This window comes from Equus przewalskii, chromosome 30 (genome assembly GCF_037783145.1).
Source record: "Equus przewalskii isolate Varuska chromosome 30, EquPr2, whole genome shotgun sequence".
Taxonomy (NCBI): Eukaryota; Metazoa; Chordata; class Mammalia; order Perissodactyla; family Equidae; genus Equus; species Equus przewalskii.
In genome coordinates this window covers 2,023,239-2,043,530 of record NC_091860.1, presented here as the reverse complement: position 1 = coordinate 2,043,530, position 20,292 = coordinate 2,023,239, and the positions used below count along the sequence as shown (strand labels likewise).

Below are 20,292 nucleotides of genomic sequence, written 5' to 3'. Positions count from 1 at the left end.
TGTTATTGCCAGTTGAAAAGATAGACAGTAGCATGGAGTAGTTCTTATAAGTTTTTGAAATTTGGTTTTGTTTAATTCATTTTGTTTACATTTTATATTTTCTCCTAGTAGGGTAAAATTTATTATAATACGGCTTACCTTCTATCTAGAAAGACTCCATATAGAAATCATTAACTTAAATTGAAATCAGAGGCAAAAAAATTATGTCAGAAATTTTTCCTGGAAAAATGAGATTCTCCTCTTTAAGTAACTGGGAAGCTGCAGGACAAGTGGTCAATCTGAGTGATCCGATCTCAGGCTTGTTTATCAGAAACAACTTAGCACTGACAAAGCTAGACACGTCTTTCTAATGCATTCATTTAGACATGGGGAAATGCCTCATACTTCATCATATTGTAAAGCAGGGAGATTAGGCCTTGAGAGTCACAGAATATTTATGCTTCGTGTCAGATAGAAAACCCCATTTTATCACTCATTTTTACTAGAGGGCTTGAAATAATTATCAAGAAGACTTTATTATAAGATTTAAAAAATTTGTGATTAAACAAATTCTCATAAAGCCTTTGGCAGTACTCCCTTGGTCATGTTCATATCCAGTGAGCAGAGAAGGTGCCTTAGCCAGGAGAGTTAAGACTGTGCCACTGAACCCATTGCTTGAAAAAATCAGAGAGTACAATTGGATGACAGAAATGCTTATCAGAAAGCTAGGTGAAAACAGAAATATTTCAGATAGGGCCTTAATACTTCTTCCTTTTTATTGTCTTTTCAGACAAATGACCATGGAAACAGTTGAATCTCAGCAGGATGGAGGTGTAACAAATTCTGTGGCAGAGAGCAAATCTGCTCATATGCAGACCCAGACTGGTCAAAATTCAGTCCCTACTTTAGCTCAGGTAAATTCAGTGTAGGCAGTAGGCAGGTCCTGATGGAAGTTACAATATATAGAAATGAGAATTGCGTGCAGATTCTGTTTTCTTGCAGTTGATCTTAATTTTCCCCTGTTACCTGGTGGTCAGCCGTTCTTACTGATTTGATTTCAAAGAGAAGATACGTGTTTGAATTACTTTTGCATCGTTAACAGACACTGTGCAGCGCTCCTCCCCCCACCACTATTCTCAGAAAAACAGAAACCCTCCACAATATGCAATCCTCAAATTATTATGAGAAGGGTGGTAATTCCAAATTGATACAGTTTTATATTCTTAGCCATAAATGTGGCAGAAATCTTACCATTTGCCCAGTATATATTTGGTTTGATATCTTTACTTTTCTTTTTGGTTAAGTCTTAAACTTTGAATTGATTTTTTTTTCTTTTTTTTGGTGAGGAAGATTGTCCCTGAGCTAACATCTGTGCCAGTCTTCCTCTATTTTGTATGTGGGATGCCACCACAGCATGGCTTGATGAGTGGTGTGTACCCAGGATCTGAACTCATGAACCCCAGGCCACTGAAGCAGAGCATGCAAACTTAACCGATATGCCACCAGGCCAGCCCCTGAATCCGTTTCACTCAGGGAGCAGCAGTATGAGTTAGTGCCTGTTTTTCAGCTCCTAAAATTTATTTCTGGGATATCTATGAAAATATGTAGTAAAAACACATTGATTTATTTGGTTCATCAAATATTTTTGAGTACCTACTGCATCTAGGCACTATTCTAGGTACATGGGGATATGTATTCCTGGCCTTAAACATCTCGTGGTTTAGTAGGGTAGACAGGTATTGGATTAATTCCAGTAGTCTAAGAAGTGCTATATAAAATGTTGTGTACAAAATGGCTACGGCATAGAGAGGAGGGAGCAGCCAGTTACCTCGGAGTGCTTGACAGAAGGTTTTCCATTTGAGCAGGACCTGATGGGTGGGTGGGAGTTTGCCAGCTGGATAGGGTAGGGAAGTGTATCCTAGGCCAGGGAAGAGTGTGTGCCGAGGTACCAAGCCAGAGCCTGGGGTGCTCAGGGAACCGCAGGAGTTGAGCCTCCCTGGACCCTAGTGTCTGGGCTGGCCGGTGGAGCTGGTGAAGGTAAGCAGAGGGTCGTGTACATCTGAGACTTTGGGGTGTCCTGTATCCTGGACAGTCTTGAGCTGTTCCCCAGTGTTCGCTGTCTTTACCACACTAGTAACTCTGTGGAGGTGGGATTGGAAGTCGGCGAGCCTGTGGTGGAGACACCATTTGGGTGGAGTCCTGGTAGTGTAGGGTACAGGGTAGTAGCGAAATTTTCACAGGAGCTTGAAGGAAGACAAGAAGGGACCCAATGGCTAACTGGCAGCCCAGGGGGAATGCCAGGCACTTCTTGGGTAGTCTCAGGCCAGACTGGTTCCTGTGACGGGTCTTCTCTCTCAAGACTGGGCCCCGTGCGGCCAGCCTGCTTGTGTTTCCTCTTTCAAGCTCCTAACACCCACTGTCACCCTAGGGTTTTCTCCTCCCAAGTGTTCTGTGCAGCTACAGCTCCCTGGCGACACCCTCCTTTGTCAGCCTGGAAGACAGGCATGCAAACCTTTTGCTATTTAAAAAAATTAGCCTTTTTCATATTTAAAAAAAAAGCATGTTTATTATAGAACATTAACATAAGAACTCTCCATGATCTTGACATCTGGAAATTTAATTGTTGTTAGCATTTTGGTGTATATCCGTTAGTCCCTTTGTGTGACTACAATAGAATGCACGTATTGTTTCATGAATTTGACGTCTTCCAGAGTTTTATAACTATGACTCCTAGTCTATAGTTCTGCTCTTCTGTGCCGAAGTTGAGGTTGAAAGCACGTCTTCCGTCTGCCTCCACTTCCCTCCCTTGTGGTACTACTCACTGGACTCCTACGGGCCTCCTCCCCCAGCCTTGTAGGCCTGCATAGTCAAAACAATAGATCCTTATTGTCCAAAGATGATAATTTGCACTTCTGAGGACCTGCAGCCTGGGTAACACCCAGCTCTGTGAGCAGTTGGAAGTTACTAAAGAGGCCACATAATAGGAAATCTAAAAAATAACCTTGGGTTTATAGGGCTTGGAATTGAATAGGAGTCCAGTGAACAGAAGCTAGGTTTTAATAGGTTAGAGAATAAATAAGAGGGAGAGGAAGTAGAAATTAGAGGTATAGATTCTTCAAGAAATTTTTCTGTGAAATAATAAAGGTAGGTCTGTGAGAACTGGGGTGTGGGAAAGTTGCAAGTGTTTTGAATAAAATAGAACAAAAAGACAGATTTCTGAGAAGATTGAATCAAAGAACTAGTGAAAACCTGTGGTTTACGTTTATAATGCTTATTAGTTCTTTGAAAACCTTAAATATATCAAATGTTGATATTTATTAAGTCTGGATAGCAAGTTCATAGACTTGCTATCTTATTCTATTTTCTGTATATTTGAAGTATTTGATCAAAGAATAAACTATGGTTTTTATCTTTCACATATGAGAAACGTTAGGAGATTAAGAAGTAATCTGTATGTTGATTCATTGATTACTTTAACTAAGAGTTATCCTCTATGCCATGGATCATGATTTTTCAAAGAATTAGGACACAATTCTTAGCAGTCAAAATTTTCTAAGTATAATTCCTAACTTAGATTCTTGTGATACCTGAAGCTGTTCGTTTATGAGTATTCATGATCATTATTATGCCATGTTATGTGATAGAAGGATTGGGAAATCACGTGAGATCTTTATGAAAGCTACAATGTATGTGGAAAGTGACTGACTCTTCTGAATAATTCCTGAGGTCATTGTGTTTACTTGCTACTCGTTTCATTTTCTTCAAGCAGAGGGCCGTAAATTCCCAAATGTTTTAAACTTAAATTCAGTTTCATACAAATAGGAATTTATAACACTTACTTTCCTTTTTACAACATCAAATGATCACTAAATAGTGTGGGAACAAAAGGTGTGACCAAAAGATGGAGTCTTTTTGATCCCTCGCATCTGATATCACGTGATAGTACACTGCTAGTTTTGAGTGCCCTGGCCTTTCCAAAACTACTTCTCCTCAAGTTTGCTCTGAAACTCATCCCGTCTATGAAGACCTGAAAACTTGACCTGCCCTTGGCCTTCAGGCCTCTGTTCTGCTGATGGAGAGGAGGCAGTAGTGCACAAGGGAGGCTGGAGTTTTAAGTTTTTCTATTTTATAACTTCCCGGATATAAATACAGCCTTTCTCGTGTATCTTTGTTCAAAAGTAAATAGAAGCCACAGTGGTGATGATGTCAGAGTTGGAAGCAGGAGTTGCCATTAACAAATCTTGGGGGGGCAGATAATTGAGGTTAAATATTGTAGATTGGCTTCCTTGTTGCCTGAGTTATTTTTTCTGTTGATTTATTTTTAATTGAAGCTGGTATCTTATTTGTTAAGTGTATGTGTTGATATATAAGACTAGATCCAGTCTTTCCCTTCCCCGTGGAAGAACTCTTGGAAAGTCTCTTTTAAATACCCAAGCCAGGAAGAAATCCTTTCCAAAAGCCAAACTGGTGAAAGGCAGAATTACTATATATACAAGTAGTTTAAAAATAGTGACACATCCTCTGGAAACAATATAATCTTTAGATGGGGAATGACAAGCTAAAATGTCCTTTGTGAGGAAACATTTCAAACATTTACAAGAGCAGAATAATGCTCCTACATATATACAAACTTAAGATTTTGTAGGACTTGCCCCATCTACTTTCTTTGTTGTTCTTATTGAAATATTTCAAACAGCTCTGCAGATCTCAGACATCATGTCACTTCTCTCCTGCTTACTTGGGGGTATGCAGCTCTTAAAAAATTATAGACATTTTCTTATATAACCAAATGTCATATCATACCTAATAAAATCAGGCATAATTCCTTGGCATGATACGCACTTCACATTCACATTCCCTCACATATCTCACGAATGTGTAATCTACTCTGAAAGGAACAGTGATGACATCCTGAACCTTTCTTGTTCCAAGTCTTTTGGGAATTGATAACTGCCATGGACATCTGGGTGCGCGAGGTAATCCAGATGGAGCCACTGGAAAGGGTGTGCTTTAAAACCAGCTTTCTGGAGCTTCATTCCTTTTAGCTGCTGATGAAGCCTATACATCTGAAAGCTAAATAACTCTTCTTTGTAAATGACCGATTCTCAATGTTTCAGCAAAGATAGAAAGGAAAGATGAAAGGAGCAGAGTCACAAGAGTCATAGAGCTGGAAGGAAACTGGAGATCATCAGGGTCAGCATTGGGCCTCGAGAGAATTACTGTGATGTAAAATTTAACCTTTCTGAGGACCTTGTATTTTTGAAAACAGTGCAACTCTAGGGAACAGAGAAAGCCACTAGGGGATGTTGTTCAGGGATTGTACTCTGCTAATCTCCCTTCTTATCTCTCAATTCTAAATGCAAACAGTATGTAAAGAAGCACCTTGGAATAAAACAGACCTTGCTCACAGTGAGGGATTGAAGTAGGAATGATTTAACAGGGGATACATTTTAATATATAAGCTGTACGTTTTCTGTTTCAATCTGGTACACAATTGAAATGGCATTTCTCATTGTTTCGGCAAAAAATCTATCTTCTTGATCCTAAATAGGACCAGGAAGGATGTGGATGGCTATCAGAAAACAAAACAAACTCAAGCAACATTTGCTGTTGTTAATGGATCAGCAACTTTGTATTTGTATATTAAAGATGGTCTACATCGTGTTAGGTTGCTTTGGTATATTTACCACCAGCTAAGTAGATCTAGTTTAAGCTTGGTGTTGAAATTGAATATTATTTTTTAAACGTCAGTATGTTAATTCCGTTACTTGAGGGACTCCTGCTGAAGGAGAAAAATGTTCCTCTTAAGGTTTTGAAATAAAAATTTCCATTTTATTGTTGCCTTTCTTTCTATTGCTTCTTATTTTTGTGTATTCCTTCCTAATTTAGTTTTTTTGAACATAATGTTCATTGTATTCACTTAGAATTATCTCTAAAAGTGGACAAAACTTGAAAGAAAAAGTAAAAATAGTGAATTTTTTTCAGTAAATGCTAAATTTGCATTATCTGTTTTTCCTTAGTTAATTCAAGAAAACATACTGCTTTGAAAGGTAACTCATTTTTTAAGGTAATTCAAGGTTTGAGGGACCATAAGTAAAAGTAATTTGTGAGCTGTTACTATTAGTTACCATTTTATTCAATTTGAACAAGAATTTGTTGTACGCCTATACTCATGTCTTGATAATTTTATCTATACAGTCACGTGCTGCCTAATGACTTTTCAGAAGTTTAGCACCATAGAGCCTAGGTGTGCAGTAGGCTATACCATCTAGGTTTGTGTAAGTGCACTCTATGATGTTTGCACAATGACAAAATTGCCTAATGACGCATTTCTCAGAACATATCCCTATTGTTAAGAGATGCATGATTGTAATAGCTAATAAATTTCTTTAAAGGTTAGTGTTTAGTTTTAGAATGAGTGTTTTCATCCCAGTGTATTAAAGGTGATGATATTTTGCTTTGAATAAAATTTGATGTTTCAAAAATAATTTCAGCAGTATAAAGCAAAGTCAAATTTCAGAAAAAGATTTTGTTTTCGTACTTCTTATAATCAGAAAAAATATATAATCAAAAATACATATAATCAAAACAAATTTGTTTTAGTGTTTGAGAGATTAAGATTTTCTGTCATTTGTAATGATTTTCTATGAGGTTTGGGTACTTTTTGTTCGATGTTCAAGTTTTCCTTCTTAGTTTTAATAATGGGTAGTTTGTCACTAGTGGTAATGGGAAAATAACTGAGTATAAACACGGTTATTTTTTTACCCTTTTCTCTGAACTTTTTTTAGTAAAAGAGTAGGCTGGGGGAGGCAATAAAGGGGAGCAGTTGTTTAAGGGGTATAGAGTTTCATATTTGCAAGATGAAAGTGTTCTGGAGTTCTCTTTCATAACAGTGTGGAATATGCTTAGTGCTCAACTGTACACATAAAAATGGTTAAGATGGTAAATTTTATGTATGTTTTACCACAATAAAAAGAAAGAATAACAACAACAAAAGAGTGGACTAGACATTGAAATTTGAAAAAAAGAAACATTAATTTTGTAGTTTCTTCTTTGAATAAGATTCAGAGATTATTTACTTTGCCTTATTTTAATTTTTGTTACTACAACCTTTGTAAACCTTGAACTGTTAAAGGAATTACATTTGGAAAACACAGAGGCTTTGAGAAATTTTCACTTCACTGATTAATTCTAATGACAACATCTTAATAGTACTCTTCAAAAATGTTAGTTTTCTGAGCCCTATCAGAGGTGAAATTCCAGTGGTTCTCCAAAAAGGCGTGGGAGAGAAAAGCCTGGTCATGGTGTTGAATATATTAAGTAGAGACAGTATCAGATGAAGAAGATGCCAGCAGATGTAGTTCAGGAACAACGCCTTTAAATAGGTGTGTTCTCTACAGCGGTAGACCTCTGTTTTCACAGATGATAAGTGCCTTTTTAGAAAGTAATGGGTATACATTTGATATTGGACATGTTAATATACCATGATGGGTACTGCCAGTGTAAGTTGGTCTTACACTGGCTTATTTCACTTAGCATGATGTCCTCAAAGTTCATCCATGCTGTAGCATGTGATAGGATTTCCTTCCTTTTTAAGGCTGAATGATATTCCTTTGTATGCATATATTGTATTTTGTTTATTATTACTCTTTTGGGGGGGGGGGTGGTGAAGAACATTTGCCCTGAGCTAACATTTGTTGCCAATCTTCCTTTTTTTTTTCATTCTCGAGGAAGATTAGCCCTGAGCTAACATCCATGCTGATCTTCCTCTATTTTGTATGTGGGATGCTCCCACAGCATGGCTGATGAGTGGAGTAGGTCTGCACCTGGAATCCAAACCTGCGAACCTGGGCCGCTGAAGCAGAGTGTGCTAAACTTTAACCACTCAGCCATGAGGCCAGCCCCTGTTATTACTATTTTTTAAGGTTGTTTTTGCCAAGTCAGTGCTCTTTTGGACTTCTAACAAGTGATTGGTAGAATAAGACAGATAACTCAAGTGAATTGTAGTTTGCTTCATAGGTGTTCCTATAAAGAGTTATTTTCGATCAGAAATAAAAATTAACATGACGTTTTGGAGAGTAAGTGGTTTCAGGCATTCACTCTGTGGTTTCTGGCGTTTGGCTTGTCCATTTTCTACTCATTGTTAGAAGTGGTCTGTATTATTGTTAGGAGCAGTTTTAATATCCACTGTTTGCCCTCATAAGATTATCTTCTGGGTGAATGCCATTTGGGGCTCAGCATCTCACTGCAACTTACTTCTCTCTGTGTGTGAATACACGTGGCTAGTAAATTTTGATCGGTTTTAGTTTCAGTTTTAGTGAAACAAAATACAAGATTGATTTTTAGAAGTTCTAGAGCTAAAATGAATTTTCACTTCTATAGAAATCATGTTTGTTCTCATGGTACTTTTAAAATATATTATGATAAGTGAAACACATTTCATATTAGCTAAAATATAAAAGGCTCTAACTAGTCTGAATAGGAAATTCAAGATACTATAAGGATTAACTAGGTTAAAAAAAAGATCAGCTACGGCATTGTTTTTCAAAGGATAAAGAACTCCTAATTTTAATTTGATCATCACTGCTTACTGGCAGTATTGTCAAAATAGACTGTGTAATTAAGAATGACTTGATTCTGATACTTACTTTGCTTTCAAGAGGGGAATGTTTTTAAAGAGAGACGCTATTTGGCTATTTGTGTTTATAAAACCAGAAAGTGATTCACTTCTCCGTTTTTGTTTTATTCAGATTATGGATTTCAGGTAGTATTTGTTTATGCCCTATACACACAAAAAGGATCTGAGACAACAGCATCCCTGTGTACTTCTCTTTAGAACTGTAACATAGTAGATATGAAAATATTAGTCTTACATGGCTAGCTCTGTTATCAATAAATATTTTCAATTGATATTCTCAGGTTAAAATTAAAAATTTAACTTCACTGATTTTGCAATTTGTTAGCCACACTGTTTAAAAAAAAAACCTCAATAGAAAAGAAAGACAGTAAAGACATTAAAATGAGACCAACTCTGCATTTTTAATTTTGTGTTTATCTTCATTTAGAACAATTAAATGTGATTTAAAAAAAGATAGACATTTTGCATCTTTATTCAAGAATTCACGTTTATATTCTTTTTCTGTTTTTAAGCTTAAAATATTTGAAATATTTTAACTTTTTTTTCCATAGAGGAAACAGACTCTTTAGAGAATCCTGTCTTAATACACAGAAATCAAGATAGTTTTCCAGCTTCTTGCTTAGATTGTTAGTGGATTTTCATTGTAGTTCTTGAAATTTAACTAGGTGATAGATAGATTTGATTTCTCAGACAGCAGAGTTGATAGCGCAATCTGCTCTATTGTGAATTCACATTTTTTTATCCTTTGTTAACTGTCTTGAATGCAGACCGAGTAGCCCTGTGACATTTGCAGCTGTACTGTGACATCATAAACCCCATCATAAGGGAAGCTGGCTGTGGATTGGAGCTAGTCTACTAGGTGCTAATCAAATGCTGTGTTATAACATTGTGAGGTTTTCCCAGTTATGTGTCATTATTAGGATCTTTTTTTAATTGCAAAGCCACGGAAGGCTGTTGGTTGCATCATCTTACCTGATTTCTTCAGATTAGCTACTGTCTGTAGTGGGGTTTGGGTGGATGTGGTGGCACCAGCATAATCTGTGTTTCAGGCATCCTGTAGAAGAGGATTATTCTTCAGGAGACCTGGAAAAAAAGGTAAATTACAGCTACTGGGAGTTCATTTTACACACTGTTAGAGCCTCATAAACAGAGGTCTAAAAATTGTGAAATATAAAATACATCCATTTAATGGCTTTAATTTGTTTTTGAGCAGTTGCCCACTTGGATGCTGGAATGTGAGGAATGTACTGGTAGCTCTTCCTCTAGCTATCTTCATGTAGGCTTTTTGTGCAATGTTCCTCCCCGAGACGTTTCTACAAGTATTTCTTACGTTGCTCCCTTCCACACTCCCCCCACCTGGTCAGTCTCTGATCCCTTACCCTGTTTGATTTTTCTTTTAAGAATTTAGCAGCACTCAAAATTGTGTGCATATTTCCTCATCTATCTTCTGTCTCCTTCTGATTGAGGAGAGCAGAGACTTTTCTTGTTCACTGCTGTATCCCCACTGTCTAGACTGCTCCACGTGACAAGCTCCCAACGAATACTTGTTGATTAAATAAAAGAATGAGTTAATTCATAAGTATGACTTATTTCTGTGAGATTTTTTCTTGTTAAAAAGTTGCGGAATGGATATTCAATGTTTATAAGAAAGATTTTTCTATTTCTACATGTTTTATATGTATTTTATATCAAGTAAACTAAAGTTTGTCTCTGTAATAGTAGTGTCTTTTAAGAAAGACTTAATCCCCTTCTTTTCCCAGAGCTTCTTTGGAATTCTGTTTACACGGTATGAATAAAGTAATTATAATACTCTGTAGATTGCCTTTTGTTGCTGTTTCTCAGATCTGTGTTTCCTGTCTGAGCTCTCACCTTAGCATCACTCCCACAATTCTCCTTGCCTATTAAACATTTCCACCTGGCTGTCCTACCGTTGCTTTCAATCTAGCCTGCCTAGCACTGCCTATTAACCTTACACAAAACAAAAAGATGCTGCTTTATTTACCCATTTTTGTTTGGGGCCATCGTGCATGTTTTTTTTTTTTAAAGATTTTATTTTTTCCTTTTTCTCCCCAAAGCACCCCGGTACATAGTTGTATATTCTTGGTTGTGGGTCCTTCTGGTTGTGGCATGTGGGATGCTGCCTCAGTGTGGCTTGATGAGCAGTGCCATGTCTGCGCCCAGGAATCAAACCAACGAAACACTGGGCCGCCTGGAGTGGAGCGTGTGAACTTAACCACTCGGCCACGGGGCCAGCCCCCATCGTGTGTGTTCTTGACTCATTGCCTTGGTTCCTTCTATGCCATCTGTCTACCATACTCTACTTCAAGGGCACCATGTGATTCATTTGTGGCCCATGTGATCAGTATAATAATATAATGATAATGCCAAGATGGCCAAGGTAGGGAGCCACGTGGTTATTTTTTTAATGAATAATGGTGAAATTTAGCCTGTTAACTCTACCAATACAGTTATAGGCTTAGTACTAGTCACCAATTTTTGCAAAACCGGTGAGAATGTAGAATGTCTGAACATTTTCTAGATCTAAGGGGTTTTTTTTAAGGATACATCTGAATTCTAACTCTAGGGAGTGTCGCTTGTGTTGCTGCTCAGCCTTTGTTTCAGCAGTTTAACAAAAGAGTTGTCACGTGAGCTTTTGCACTGCCCACAGTTTGGACAGAGAGAAGTTTCATTGTAGTTATAGAATTCACATAACTCATCTCCAGAATTCTAGGAGTACGGTGTGTATTAGTGAGTACATCTCCCTTTCCACAGCACATGTTCTTGACACTAAGCCCATTTTGATAAAGCAATTATTTAATAATTTAAAATTCTGGAAATTATATTTGAAAGATAATTAAAGCAACTTAAAGCATGATTTATACATATCAAATCCCTATGAATCTTTCCTAAGTTGTTCTTCAGTTCTTCAAATATCTAATTTCTTTGAAGCTAGGGTATTTCCCCACAGAAAGTGAGCGTAGACACCATCTGCCATCTCAGTCCACAGGTCCAGTCTGTAAGAAGAGTTGTAGTACTCTTGGGTACAATCTCTGTTACATTTTGCTCAGTCTCTGACATGAACTCTCGGGGTTACTGCGTTGTCGGTGCTGCCGTGGTGGAGCTGGAATTACAGCTGGCCTGAGCACTCTGCTCTTGAAGCTGTGAGTCACGGTCTGGGGGCCAATAGCACGGAGCAGCTGTTTTCAAAGTGTAGTGCATAGAACCCTGGGGGAGACTCTGAGGACCCTTTCAGGAGATTTGGGAGGACAAAACTATTTTCACAATAACACGGAGATTTATTTTCCTTTTTCTCTGTATTGGCATTTGCACCAAAAGTGCAAAAATGATGGAAGGTAAAACTTGCTGCCTTAGCAGGAATCAAGTCAGTGGTACCATCCTGTACTAGGAGTCACTGTATTCTTCACCGCCATTCACATGCAGCTAAAACAAGTCAGTTTCACTTAAGAATATCCTTGATGAAGCAGTGATTATCACCACTTGTACTGAATCTTGACCCTTAGGTTGTTTTAATAATCTGTTGTGAAATTGAGACGATCGCTGAAAGCATTTCTGCTGCATACTGAAGACTGATGGGGTTCTTGAAGGAAACACTTGAGTTATTGTTTAAGCGGCAGGGTGAACTAGCTGGGTTTTCTTCACAGCACACCAATTTTCTCAAAAGAATGGCTGACAGCCAAACTATGGCTATTCAAACTTGAATATTTGACAAATGTTCTCAAAAGCAAATGGAGCGAGCTTGTCACTTCAGGGAAAACAGTTGACAGTGTTTATTGCCAATGTTAAAATTCAAGCTTTTAAGCAGAAGTTTTGAATTTTGGAAAACCTGCATCTCCCATTTTGAGCTTGATAGTTTCCCAGTGTTTACAGTTTTCTGAAGAGGTTGATGTTGATTTTAATGAATGTGGTTTTCTGATAGTGTTTCATGGAATGTGTCAGCATTTGGGAGATCTGCTTAACTCAGTGAGCCAATATTTTCCAAATAACTACCACATGATGTTACAAAATCATGCATATGTAAAGATCCATCCAAAGTACAAGATTGATAATGGATTTTAATCTAACTGATAAGGTTTCAGATTCTAACCTTTAAGAGATAACTACTTGTTGAGTTTGGGTGTAGTATCAAAGAAGAATATCCACATTTCTCTGAAGAAGCTATCAAGATAGTCCTCCTTTTCCAATCATATATCTATGTGAGCTCCAAATTTTCTTCAGATATCAACTAAAATAATACTGCAACAGATTGAGTACAGAAATAGGTATGAGAATTTAGCTGTTTTCGGCTAAACCAGACATTAAAAGAATTTGTCAAAATGTAAAAACACTGTCACTCATCTTTTTTGTTTTAGAAAAGTAAATTTTCATAAAATGCTTATTATGTTACCATGTAATTGAATTATTTTTAAATGAGTTGCTAAATATTCTTTTAGATTCTCAGTTTTAATTTTAATATGGTAAATATCAATTCATATAACCAGTGGTGTGCTGGAGCTGGCTTGTGAGAGCTGGTTGTGTGCCTCTTTTTCCAACTGTGTGCTCAGTGTTGTCCGTTGGTAGCTTGAAATCTGCTGTAGTAGGAGTTTTCACATGACAGAAATCAGGAAAAGTTACAAATCAAGGCTCTCCCTTGCCCAAAGCTGGCTGTTAAATGCTTGCAGCACCCTGCTGGATATAAATCACACAGACAGAAGCTCTTGGAGGTCATCGGTGATTTCTAAGAGTGTATAGGTCTCCTGAGACTAAATGATGTGAGAATTAGTTGTGTGGCCAAAGGAGTACCTTTTAGTGATTGGTCCACATGGAGGTGTGTACCTTTTTATAATTCATACAGATTTGCCTCTTGTGCTAGGAGTATTTGCAGAATAGATTTTTCCAGTTTTGTTTGTTTGTTTGTTTTAACATCTAGTTGTTCAATCTGGTTCCATAGTGGGATAACCTTTTTCTTTCCCCTAAAATCTCAGGTAGACAATAATACTCCAGGGGTAGATGGGCTGAGTTTGCCCCTTCGGCTACGTGCTGGCTGGCTGGCTGTGCCTTAGTTTCTCCCTTTTCTGTCCAGCTGTTTTCTAGGTTCAGATCAAGGACCGGCTAAAGCTGTGGCACCTGCACAGCGCCTTCACTTACTGTTCAGGCCCATACTGATCTTTTAGGCTGTGCTCCTATGACTTTCATGACCTGTCCCATGGAACAATTAGTTCCATACTGTTTGCTGTGCTATTGTTTCTGAGATGTTAGTTTTATTAATTCTTTCTACCCTGGTGTACCTAGTACAGTGCTTACCATATAGGTTCTCTTGCCTGGATAAAAGAATTTTTACTTTTGGATTGCCAAAGTTTGCTTTCCAAGGGAATGATGTAAATAAATCTTAAAATTATCTGTTATAAACTCAGTTTTTAATAATTCTTTTAAAATATAAGTAGATCGGAAATCATTGGTGTTCCTTAAAGTGAGGTCCTACACAGAGGCTTCCTTCAAAATTTGTTTTACATCCTGCGATTCTCCTGCCAGTCATGATAGGAACTGGTAGCTTATTTCATTGCCGAAGTCTGACTGTTTTGATTAAGTGATAATGAATAGTGAAACTTAGTAAAATGAAGCAAAGTTTCTAAGATTACACTGGTCTATAGGACCGAGTTGCTCACTAATTAGAAAACTTGGCAGGTTTTGAGTCCTGGGGAGTGGAGGTATTATTGTATTTTGCTGGTTGGGATCTCTGTCGAAAGCACTCAAGGTAGCTGGGAGATGGCTGTGCTCTCTTCTCTCAGTGCAAACTAAGTGATGGTCCGGCCCTCTCTGGATGTTCAGGCTAGGGAAGAGAAAAAGTGTGAGAGGGCCACACCAGCCCTAAGGCAGGAGCTTTCTGTGGGTCAGAGACGCTACGGGCGTGAAAGGTCCTGGAATTTCTTTGGCTTGTGCCTCTTTTGTGATTATGGAGGCATAAAAATAGCTGCAATTTTCACTACTATAGAGACAAGGCATTGTCTTGCACCTGGAGTAGTACTAGAATATCGTATATTGAACATTTCATTTATTAAAAAATAATTCACCATATTTAAGTTCTGTCTCCAATTTATCTTAAGAAGTTGGGGCAGTTTCTCCTCTGGCTTAAGTAAGGCTTCACTGTTAGTAGTCCTGAGCTCGTAGTGAGGTAGTTTAACTGCTTTAGAACTTTGTGCTGGGAACCTTCTTAGCCACCGAAGCATGGAAACCGAAAGTGAGGAGCATGGGTTCTCTACTATCTGTCACATCAGAGGATGACTGTTCCAGGGCAGTGACCGCCTCCTAATGGTAAGTCTCTGGCTTGCTCGTCATTTCTTAGAAACAGGAAAAAGAAAGGAAAAATAGGCCAGTCATAGTAGTGAATTATATTTCTTTAAAAGAACAAAAAAAGGTGCAACCTTAATCCTCAATGATGATCATTTTTGCAGGTCTCTGTAGCTGGATCAGGCACCGGAAGAGGCTCTCCAGCTGTAACTCTAGTACAATTACCCTCAGGGCAAACTGTCCATGTCCGGGGAGTAATTCAGACCCCACAGCCATCGGTTATTCAGTCACCACAAATACAGACTGTTCAGGTCAGCTTCCTTCCTGGGTAATTTGTCCTGCACTTTCTTGAGGTTTTCTTTTTCTTTTACTAATGCATTTATGACCTTTTTCTTTGTGTAGCTTTGATTCTCAAGTCTTTTTATTAGACATTTGGTGGAATTTCCTGTTTATGTGTGCAGTGTACTGTGCCCTGCTAGAGACATAGATTCGATGAAGAGTTGCAGTTTTATTGTCAGCTCTTCATTTGCAGAATCAGTAATTGACAGAGGAGTAATTCTTCTTCACGTTGTTGCTCTGTGCTCAAACTCAGATTTATTGAGCAAAGCTCTCCAGTGGTGCTTAACAATATTTTGAGGATTCTTTGGAGAAGATGTCTGATAACACACTGATGTAGCGAGTGTAGTACTGATGCTGTTTGCATGAATACTCACATTAGTAGGTATGTAGAAGTTTTAGTTCATTTTTAACTCAATATGTGTAATCCATAGAAAATAAAATGATGTTGTCACCTTGGTGTTACGTTTATACGTCATGAACCCCCCTCAGATTAAATCTTAGTGTTTATAGACATGATTATTGTGGTTGTGATCCAGAGATGTGTTTTATTATTATTATCAAGGTTGGTCATAAATCCTTAACATTTCTTGAAGCTAAAACCTTTTTTGCATCAATAGATTATTGATTAATTAAAATGAGTATTCATTTATTAAAGCATACTTTTCCTTTTTACTGAGTTTATTTGTCCCTTTTTTAGATCTGTTTGTTGTTATCTGTTAAATCTTGAAATTATTTTAACCTAATCGATGACAGAAAGATCTGTGAGGAAAACGTAGATGCACATACTTAATCTTGTCCTTTTCCTGCATATATGAGTACAGTTTATTGCAGAATCAGGACAAAGTTGTAACACAATATCTGAAGTAATAAATATACATGCATTAAAAGCTTGGTTATCTTTGCAGAACAGGTGTCTTTTCCTGTCTTGCTCAAAAGTGTAAGAATAATTCTCAGCATTGTCTTTTTCTTCTTTCTGTGATGACCCTTGATTCCAAGAGTTTCGGACTCTTTGACCTTAATTATAAAACAAGAAAGTCTTTCCACTCTCCTTTTTGTATTATGTCTTTTATTGGGGTGCAGATTTTTCTGCTTAGTTTTAACTTAGCTAGTATTAGAAGAAAGTAGTATATTCAGTAGGCTTTTTTGGATTTTAGTAAATGGATGATTTAATTATCTTTCTAGAGCCAGGTGCCAGTGGATCATTGTCTTAGAATTCCTCCCTGTTGAACCGTGGGCAAGTCACTTAATCTCTCTGCATGAACTTCAATTTTCACCTTTCTAAAAAGGGAGAATAATGGCCTGCCTCACATAGGGGGTTGTTATGATTATATCAGAGATGTGTGAAAGCCCAGTGTAAAATGATAGGTGATGTATTATTGTCTGATTGCAATAACATTTTTTCTAGTAAGTTCTGTTCATTGGTGAGTGTACTTAGGTGTGACATGGTCATTTGGAGGTGAGCATATATGCACATCCCTGTGCCTTGGGCAGTATATATTCCTGCTTGCATTGTTGACGTTTTAAAAAGCTCCTTTGATTTTGCCCAAATCAAATTCCCATGTAACTGTAATATTAAATTGTAATGAGTAAAGTGAGTTTTGTAAAGTCAGAACTATCCTAGGCCCAGAATGATAAATGGATGGATAGATTGAGAGCAGTCATGTTGTAGACAGATATATTATTTTAGTTTTCTGATTTTGTTTAATAATCATATTATTACTTGACTTGAAAAAATGAAATCATACTTAAAACTCTACTCTTTCTTTTAAGGAGAAATTCCTCATTTTGACCTTTAAGACCTACCACCAAGCCCCAACCTACTTCTTGTAATGTAAATCCTAATTTTAACCAGGCTTGTTAACTCACTTGTTTACCTGCTCAAATATCCTTTCTTCTTTGGGCCTATCTAATGTCTAATTTGAAGACCTAGCTCAAGTCAGCTGTGGTATTGTGAAGAGGGCAGTGAAATGGAGACACTTTTTCTGCTTCTGTCACTCGCTCATTCACTCCCTGCTGTGTGTGTAAGAGGACTTTCAGAGTCAGAATCTTAGACCTTACTAATCTTATATTTAGTCCTTTCCTGGGAAGCCTCACCTCACATTCCAACCACTCTTTCATTTGCATTTCTCTAGTATTTATTATCCGTAGCATTCCTTTCCACACACACTTGTTTTACAACTGAAATGTTTCTGTCTGTGCTTCCTTTCCTAAGCCAGGTTGTGAGCTCCATTAGTGCGGGTTCACTGTGTTGTATTGCTGGGCGCTTCCCCAGCACCTGGCTTTGAAGTGCACACAGAGACGTGTAACCACCGTGTTTTGAATGAAGGAGATCACATATTTTGTGATGCATTTCAGAAACTCTTGTATTATAGGTAGCAACGATTGCAGAGACAGATGAGTCTGCAGAATCAGAAGATGTAATTGATTCTCATAAACGTAGAGAAATCCTTTCACGAAGACCCTCTTATAGGTATGTTAATTAAGTTTCCTACTGTAATGATACTTTTTCCAAAAAAGGGAGAATATTTATACATCAAACTGATTCTTCTGTTATAGCTTTTCTGTTTTAAATCTCATTTGTATATCTTAACTATTTTTATTGTTAAATTATATTTTAGAAAAATACTGAATGAACTTTCCTCTGATGGGCCTGGTGTTCCCAAGATTGAAGAAGAAAAATCAGAGGAAGAAAGAACGCCACCTCACATCGCTACCATGGCAGTACCGACTAGCATATATCAGACTAGCACGGGGCAATACAGTATGTATGCTGCAGTACGATATGGTGCAGGCTAGCTTTAAGTCTTCTCTAGGAACAGCGAAGCCTCTGAGTTGACATTGAATGGTTCAGGTTTAAAAGGCATCATGATACCTAAACTGTGTACCATTGAATGAAAAGTACCTGTTCAAGAAGAGGGAGATTTGTATATATACACACATATACTTTTGAAAAGTATACAGTTCTTTACTGAATATAGAAGAAAATTTGGGGGTAGAATAAAAGGATTTTTTCCTATTTATATGTTTATATTCATGTCTAGTAAAACTTTAAAACTTACAGTTTTTTGTTGTCTTTATGATGCATGCAAACATAAGATACAAATGTGTTTCATTTTTGTTGGCCTTTGTTACCAACAATTACATTTTATACTTACTAATCTACAAGAAGTACATATGTTTTCTAAATTGTGTTTTAAATGTAATTCTGTTTACACTACTCTCTGTGTTAATTTGTGCTGCGGTTTTTTCCAGAAGAGAATGGAAAAATGATTTACTTTTTAGAACTACAGCAATTGGACAGATCGTTTTATTTGAAATTTTAAGTACCAAAAGCTCTAAATAAACAGATACATTCATATTTAGTCTTGTGCATTTTAATGAGCTGTTCATTCTGTGCTTTTTGCTCCAATTAAAGCACTAGTTTTTTCCCGAATCAAGAATGTTTGATACATAAAAATACTTTAGTGAAAATTGAGGGTTAGGAAGAAAAGAAAATGGGAGGAGGGAAAGACAGAAAAAAGTTTTTTAAAAAAAGGCTGCTTAGGTAGTGGAATATGTGTGATATTAAATACTGTATTGGTCCAAATACAGTGTTAAGATTTTAGATATATTTTCTGATTTCCCTTTAAAAAGCAATAATATCTAGAAAAATCTCAAGTCTTAATTTAAGACCTGGCTATTGAAGCAAGCTATAATCTTCTTTAGTATATATAAAGACCTTATATTGTCATGAGTATGTTAGAGTTTTTCTGACAGTGGCAGTGGATTTGCAGTATTAAACCCATTCTCCTTTGGTCCCTCGCGCTCTTTGGGTAGCTCCCCTCATCAAACCTGGCAGAACTGGGGTATAATTTGTCCACAGCCTCTGCAGGGTACTGACTTGCCTTTTCCAAAGTCACTGTTAGGAAAAGAAAACTCATCACTGTTTGTAAGAGTCAGACCTTGAGGTTTTCACTGTCATTCCTCTTTTGTTACTTCTCTGGTTTACATGCTGTTCTCTCTGGCCCACTGGGAGCACGTGGTGGGAGTTGTAGACTGCACATCCGGGTTTGCCAGCCGGTGGGCCCCTGCAGAGCGGCACACGGGTCACAGGTGTGTGAGTTCCTCGTGCCCTCAGGCCCAGAGTGGCTGGGCAGGCCTTGGAGCTGCTAGAACCTCCCGATGGGTCAGCTCTGGCCTTGGACAGTAGACTCTACACATATTATGATTTTCTGTTTGTGTTGTGATGGGGAAAAGGTTGGAAATTACTGCCAAAATAATGCTGAGACATCTTAAAGTTTGAGGGATGACCAAAGAGGCTGTCATCTTAAAAGTTTCCCTGGCGTGTCCTGAGCCTGCTTTGGAGTGGTGGACGCGGTGGTCTCTTTACAAGGTGACAGGAAGGGGACGCCTCAGTTCATTTGCCTAGATCATTAGCTGAACATTGACATCATGACAACACGTTGGGTTGAGAGAATGTTGAAGCTAGAGATGACGTGGGGAAGGCACCCTTGTCCTGCTGCTCACTGACTGGATTAGAGCGAGAAGCTTTGTTTTCCCATCTCAGGGTTTTAGTCTTTGAAATGGGAATAATAGCAAATTACCAAACTCTGGGGTTAGTGTAAGGACAAAAGGAGACAACAGGTACAAGTCCAGGAAGAGAGACTTGCTACTTTGGACAGGCAACAGAGAAATGTAAGCCAGCTGCGGCTACGTCTCATTCAAGGTCGTTGGCCCGCTCCCTCCAGCTAGCGCTGAAGCCTTTGTTTCTTGTGCTCTTAGTGCAGCTTGCAGTGGGGGCAGTGGGGGGGCTCGGCTTTAAATGTCACTGGGGGTGAGGCTGGGGAGGGGGTAGTGGAGTCGGGAGTTGTGGTTGAGAACTAGAAAATCGAATGTTTAGAAGTTAGCCGTTTATCTGTTTGCAACATTAGAAGTCATGCAGTGTCTGTAAGTTAGGTTTCTGAATTGAGACCCCTCCAGTATGGTTCTGGCAGTTATTTTAATGAAAAGTTGTGGTTATTCTATGTGCGCCGTCTGCAGGTGAAAATTGCCATTTATTGGTTCACGAAAAG

At 38.0% G+C, this 20,292-nt stretch overlaps 1 protein-coding gene across 42 annotated transcripts in view; it reads left to right on the top strand.

Moving 5' to 3' along the window:
• The window catches only part of CREM (cAMP responsive element modulator), a 62,064-nt gene that overhangs the window by 15,619 nt on the left and 26,153 nt on the right, over positions 1–20,292 (top strand). For 9 of the 42 annotated variants that reach the window (XM_070601565.1, XM_070601567.1, XM_070601581.1 and 6 more), the window contains 4 exons: positions 770–893; positions 15,067–15,213; positions 17,614–17,711; positions 17,860–18,002. The exons of 1 other annotated variant lie outside the window; for it this stretch is intronic. In XM_070601565.1, the coding sequence (XP_070457666.1) occupies positions 770–893; positions 15,067–15,213; positions 17,614–17,711; positions 17,860–18,002 (512 nt within the window). Of the gene's footprint in view, positions 1–763; positions 894–9,414; positions 9,713–13,697; positions 14,927–15,066; positions 15,214–17,613; positions 17,712–17,859; positions 18,003–20,292 lie in introns of those variants that run through there. 32 more of the 42 variants (XM_070601603.1, XM_070601602.1, XM_070601599.1 and 29 more) reach the window with 12 other exon arrangements.